General features: G+C 48.8%; 1 protein-coding gene across 2 annotated transcripts in view; it reads left to right on the top strand.

The window, feature by feature from the left end:
• The first annotated feature begins 4,689 nt into the window (after positions 1 to 4,689).
• KLK7 (kallikrein related peptidase 7) overlaps positions 4,690 to 6,223 on the top strand; it is a 6,171-nt gene continuing 4,637 nt past the window's right edge. Inside the window, exons 1-3 of one of the 2 annotated variants that reach the window (XM_007104284.3) lie at positions 4,690 to 4,765; positions 5,054 to 5,186; positions 5,649 to 5,772. In XM_007104284.3, coding sequence (XP_007104346.1) covers positions 5,114 to 5,186; positions 5,649 to 5,772 — 197 coding nt within the window. In that variant the 5' untranslated portion in view covers positions 4,690 to 4,765; positions 5,054 to 5,113. Of the gene's footprint in view, positions 4,766 to 5,053; positions 5,187 to 5,648; positions 5,806 to 6,223 lie in introns of both variants that reach the window. The other variant, XM_007104283.3, reaches the window with a different exon arrangement.

The following is a 6,223-nucleotide window of genomic DNA, read 5'->3' as shown; positions in this document are numbered from 1 at the left end:
GCAACTAGAGAAAGCCCTCGCACAGAAACGAAGACCCAACACAGCCAAAAATAAATAAATTAAAAAAAAAAAAAAAAAGACAGATATATATGCCAAGCACAGCAGAAGAGACATTCTGGTGATTTAGGAGTCAATTGCCAGTTGGGCTCCAGAGTAGCATGGCTGCTTACCTCGTTTTAACAGTACGCTGATGAGGCCGGGGGCTGAAGAGAGAATCCAGGAATGAAGATTTGGACAACAGGTAACAGATTGGAAGTCTTGCCAAAATTCCTCTCTTTGGGAAGCCAGGAGGGAAAGACACAGATTGCTTGCTCACGGTGCTGTGAGGTCGAGTGGCCTAGCATCTGCCCCTACTTGATTTGGGAGCCCAAGTCAAGAGGGTTGACACACCTCATGGCCAGGGTCCCGGTGTGGAATTAGTGGGGTCGGGGGTCCGACTTCTGGGGTCTGATTTGGGATTTGATGAGAGTAAGTGTCTCAGAAGTTTCGGGGACTTCACTTGAATTTAGTCAGTGTGGGATCGACTGTATGGTGTTAAGTGGTGAACTTTATTTTAGAGTGTGTGTGAAAGGAAGTATGGAGTCAGGTGGGGTATGGAGTTGGAAGAATGAAGATGGGGTGAGGGAAAGAGTTTGGCATGGAAATGGGATGGGATTTCATGTAGAAATTGGGCTGTAGATGAGAGTAGGGCCTGGACTGGAGTCAGAGTTTGGGCACTGGTGTGAGCTGGGGATGGGTTCATGGGGAGGCTGTCAACGTGGTCTTCCTGGAATACGACAGGGGTGAAGACTCTAGTCTGAGTTGTGCACGTGGTCAGGTTTGGGACAGGCTATGGCGACATTCAGTGTTTGGGTCCAAGTTGAGTTTGGGTTATGGTTAGGCATCCAGGGTTTGAGTCAAGAGTCAGGGTTAAGGTTGATTGAGGGGTGAAATCTAGCCTGAGTTGATATTGGGAGGCAGGAACGTGGTCAGGAACTAGATTCCAAGTTGAGGTAAAAGTTTAGAATTGGTCAAGGATATAGCAGAATTGAGGGTTAGGGTACGAGTTAAGGTTTGGGGTTAAAACTCAGGCTTGCATCAATATTGGTGTGGAGCCTTTAGTATATGTGTCTTCTACCATCAGATACCAGGCTTGGTCAGAATTCAAAGTGAAACCTATGTGTTACCTTTTTAAATTTCTATAATTTGACTGTATCCTTTATCAACGTTAGGGGTGGATGAGAAGACAGACTAGCATCTTTCAATATGCTTATTTATTCTGTTTCCCATACAACATTGTTTAGTTTTGGAATATGTGTCAGGTGATATTCAGGCTTCTAATAAAATAACTGTATTATTAAAAAAAAGATGGGCGTTGAGAATTGTGTCAAAGTAAGGATTGGAGTTAGAATTATGCATGAAGTCCCTGGATTCTCTCTTCAGCCCCCTGCCTCCTCAGCATTCTGTTAAAAAAGAGCGAGGTCTTTTTCACTCTCTCATAGGCACTTGATCATATCCAGCCGTGTCTTCTCAATGAATGGTACCACTATCCATTAAGCAAGAGACCGTGAAGCCTTAACATCTGTCTCCCTCACCACTACTTCCATTCAATCCATCACCAAGCCCTGTTGATTATCCTAAATGCATCTTGAATCCATCCACTTATTACCATCTCCACCTCCCCAATGGCTTTATCCAAGTCATCATCTCTCATCTGAACAATAACAATAGTTTCCTCATGTCTCTACATCCCCTTAAAATCCCCTTCATATAGCAGCCAGAAAACACAAATCTTGTTATGTCACTCCATCTCTCTGCTTGACCATCTGCGGTGTTTTGGCTTGGTCCACCAGCCACTTCTCTCCCCAGTCCCAGGAAGGCTTCCACCATTCCAGATTTTACATCCAGAAGGGGCACCATCTTGAAGAAGAAAAGAGAATTCTTCCGGTGTCTCTTTCTGGAAATAAGAAAGCCTTTCCGAGAAGTGCCCCAGCGGTCTTCCCCTCCTTCCTCATTGGACAGAACTGCATCACACGTTCATTTCTAAACCAATCCCTGACAGGCAGAAATGGCTTTTCTGCTTGGTGCAGTAAAGTTTACAATCATGATGACCCTCCTTCCTCATTGGACAGAAGTGCATCACACGTTCCTTTCTAAACCAATCCCTGACAGGCAGAAATGGCTTTTCTGCTTGGTGCAGTAAAGTTTACAATCATGATGACCCTCCTTCCTCATTGGACAGAACTGCATCACATGTTCATTTCTAAACCAATCCCTGACAGGCAGAAATGGCTTTTCTGCTTGGTGCAGTAAAGTTTACAATCATGATGAGGATAAAAGATTATCCAAACAAAATTGGGGTTCTGATAGAAAGACAGAAGGAATGAATGTTTGAATAGGCAACAACAATGTCTATTATGGGCCAAATTACGGGACAAAAAAAGAGTTGGGGTAGGGGTCAGGATTGAGGTAAGATTTGGGCTCAGGGCTGAGGAACAAATCACATTTTTGGGGTCTGATTTAGAAGTTGGGGTCAATTCCGCTTTTAGGAACTTGCCTTCAAGTAGAGTGGTTCCCGTCTCACTCAAGGTAAACACCAAAGTCCTACACTGATCTTTAAGGTCCTATGTCATCCTAGTCCTATTATCTCTCTGACCTCATTACCTGCCCTTGTCCCCCTGATCATTTAGCTCCAGTCAAAAGGGCTCCCCTGCTAGAACATTCTAAGCATGCCCCTTGCCTAACTTACCTGCCCATTTGCTCTGCCTAGGACTCACTACCTCCAAGTAGCTACACGGATCAATCCACCATCTCCTTTAAGATTTTGTTCAAATGTCATCTTCAGGTGGAATCTTCCTAATATTATAACCCCAGGGGTCCCTGAGAGTGGAGGAAACCAATAACTCCCTATCCCTCTTCCCTGCTCTTTTAAAAAATTTTTATTTGTAGAATACAGTAAATTATCCTTGGTTTAGAACAGTGCCCAGATAATTAAGAAGCCAGGAGCAACTCTAAACCTATCACTCAGCTTTTGAAGGTACACTACGACTCAGACAGTCCCCCGTGATATTCTTTCTTGTTCCCAGGTTCTCCACATGACATTTCTGCTTTTTTCCTTTTCAATGCACATTTCTCTCAGTCTTGTATTTTTAATGCAGAGCTTTTGCTTTGAAAAAGCGCAAACTGCAACAGAGCAAGTCGATACTGCCTAAAATATTAGATGTGAAAAATAATCATGGGTGACTGCTTGGTTTACCTTGAAAATATACTGAGAATAGAGTTCTACTTTCTGTTCATTATTAGTTGCAAGGTGACTCTGAAATAAATACGGGTCTGTTACCTTCTCATACAGTCTGGTGGTGTAGCAAAGATGTTTTTTGACCTTCTGATGCATAATAGTAAGTTGCAGGCACATAGGAATTATAAAATATATTTATTAAATGATTGTTAAATGGCTGAATGGTGGCATTGATTTAAATACCCTCTTCCCTGCTTTTATTTTTCTCTGTAGTACTTACCAACATCTAACAAACTATATATATATATATATATATATATATATATATCAAACTATATATTTTATAGATTTATTTTTGTATTCAGTCTCCACCTGCTAGAACAAGAGGCTGTATGAAGAAATTTTTGTTTGCTTTGTTGACCAGTGTCCCCAGGAACCAGCATAATTGCTGGCACAGAATAGATGCTCAGTAAATATTTCTTGAATGAGCACAATTAGCGAAGATGAATGTACAAGGAAGTTCAACCCAACATTATTATAATTAAAACTATCCCCAAATACTCCAATTTGAAACAGATTACATAAGTCAGGGTACAACTCTAGGATGGAATGTTATGCAACCATTAAGAAGGAAGGAGAACCCATTTAAACACGTTAAGAGGAGGCACTTCCCTGGTGGCGACTCTGAGCTTCCAAAGCAGGGGGCCTGGGTTTGATCCCTGGTCAGGGAACTAGATCCCACACGCATGCCGCAACTAAGAGTTCACATGCCACAACTAAGGAGCCTGCCTGCCGCAACTAAGACCCAGCACAACCAAATAAATAAATATTTCCCAAAATTTTTTAAATAGATAAATATACTAGGAGGAGAAATTGTTCAAGGTAAGTTATAAAGAAAAAGGTTATATTAGATAATGTTTAGCACAGACTCTTTGTTATAAATACATAACATGTATAGAAATCTCTGTATAACACGAGAACACAGACTATATTGGTAACAGTAAGCATTTATCAGGGTGGAGTTAGGGAAAGCGTTTTCTTTTTCGTTCATACCCTATATTAGATTCAAAAGACATGACTGGGTTCCAGCCTGAACAGGTGATCACAAGCTGGTCAGAATTACGGTATGGGCTCTGGGTCATCCCTGAGAGGGGACTGGGGCAAGGAAATGGCCCCAAAGGAGGAGCCAAGTCAAAGCGCATTTCCTGAGCTCAGCCGCTCAGGAATCCTCCTCCCGCTCTCGAAGCCAGAGGACCTGTGGCTCCGGCCCCCGCAGCGGCCACCGGGGACGGTGGGCCCAGAATGCGCGGGGGCGGGAGGGTGGAAAAAGTAGAGCGCTGCCAAGTGACTTAGCTGACTCGGGGGTTCGAGATAACCAGAAGGGCAGGAAGAGGGTGTCTCAGAGCCTTTCCCACCTGCACTCCCGGGCGCTGAGGGCGGGAGCGAGGGCGGCGGCCGGACGTGGTATAAGACTCCAGCCCTGCGCAGGTCTGGAGACACGACTCCCAACCGAGTCTGCGGCCCCACGGCAGATCAGACCCTCCGGAGGTGAGAAGGGGCCTCATTTGGCGGGGGGGATGAGGCTGGCTGGCCAGCTGACTCCTGTTCCTGGGGGGAAGGGTCCGTAGGCAGCCTGGACGCCTGGCTCTGACAGATGAGGGGCTGGAGGTCTGGAATTTTGGGTCTCTTGGGGGAAAGGGAACTAGGGATACAGACTTATGGATGGGGAGAGATGGGAGCCCAGATTCCTGGGTCCCAAGGGGAAGGACTCCTGGGTCTGAAGGAGGAGGGGGCTGGGGGCCAGAACGCCTGCTTCCTGAGCTCTGTCCTTCTCAGCCCCAGCAGAAGAGACCCTTCGTCTGCCTGGCAGCCCCTGAGGGACTCAGAGAAGCCACCATGGCAGGATTCCTTCTTCCAGCCCTGCTGATCCTACTGCTGTCCGTAGCCCTGGGATCTGCTGCACAGGACGGTGAGGGAGGGCTGGGAAGGCTGCCCTAACCCTTGGAGCTCCCATCATCCCCAGTGACCCCTCTCCCCAGGGGGTCCCTGGGTCAGGACCTCCCTCCGCTCCAGCAGCCTCCTCCCTCAGCAGACAAGACTCTTCTGCCTCCTGCCTCCTTTCTTCCTGCTTCCTTCTGACTCCTGGGGTCTCTGTGTCCCCCAGGCCCTGTCTTCTGCACTCAGGGTCTCTCCTATCAGCTCCTGTCGTCACCCCCAGACAGACAAGGTGCTCCTGCTGGGTTTCTGAGTGGGCTGCCTCTGTCTCTCTCCATCTCCATCTCCTGCTTTCTCTGCACTGTTCTCCATTTCTGCCTCTGCATTCCTCCCTGTCTCTCTGTCTGTCTCCATCTCTGTCTCCAAACCCCTCCGCTGCTGACTCAGCCTTCCTCTGAGGCTTACTACCCATGTTTTTCTCCATGTCTCTGTCCAGCCCACGATAACGGCGGCGGGAGGATTATTGATGGATACCCATGTCCTAGACTCTCCCGGCCCTGGCAGGTGGCCCTGCTCGACGGCAATCAGCTCCACTGTGGAGGCGTGCTGGTCAACGAGTGGTGGGTTCTCACTGCTGCCCACTGCGTGATGAAGTATGTGGCAGGGGCGCTCTGAGCACTTCCAGCCCGTCCCCCTCGCTCTGGGTCCCCGTCCCCCTCGCTCTGGGTCCCCGTCCCCCTCCCTCTGGGTCCCCGTCCCCCTCGCTCTGGGTCCCCGTCCCCCTCGCTCTGGGTCCCCGTCCCCCTCGCTCTGGGTCCCCGTCCCCCTCGCTCTGGGTCCCCGTCCCCCTCGCTCTGGGTCCCCGTCCCCCTCGCTCTGGGTCCCCGTCCCCCTCGCTCTGGGTCCCCGTCCCCCTCGCTCTGGGTCCCCGTCCCCCTCGCTCTGGGTCCCCGTCCCCCTCGCTCTGGGTCCCCGTCCCCCTCGCTCTGGGTCCCCGTCCCCCTCGCTCTGGGTCCCCGTCCCCCTCCCTCTGGGTCCCCGTCCCCCTCGCTCTGGGTCCCCGTCCCCCTC

This window comes from Physeter macrocephalus, chromosome 17 (genome assembly GCF_002837175.3).
Source record: "Physeter macrocephalus isolate SW-GA chromosome 17, ASM283717v5, whole genome shotgun sequence".
In the NCBI taxonomy this organism is placed as follows: domain Eukaryota; kingdom Metazoa; phylum Chordata; class Mammalia; order Artiodactyla; family Physeteridae; genus Physeter; species Physeter macrocephalus.
Note: the sequence above shows the minus strand (reverse complement) of the source record. Positions and strands in the feature narration are given on the sequence as shown.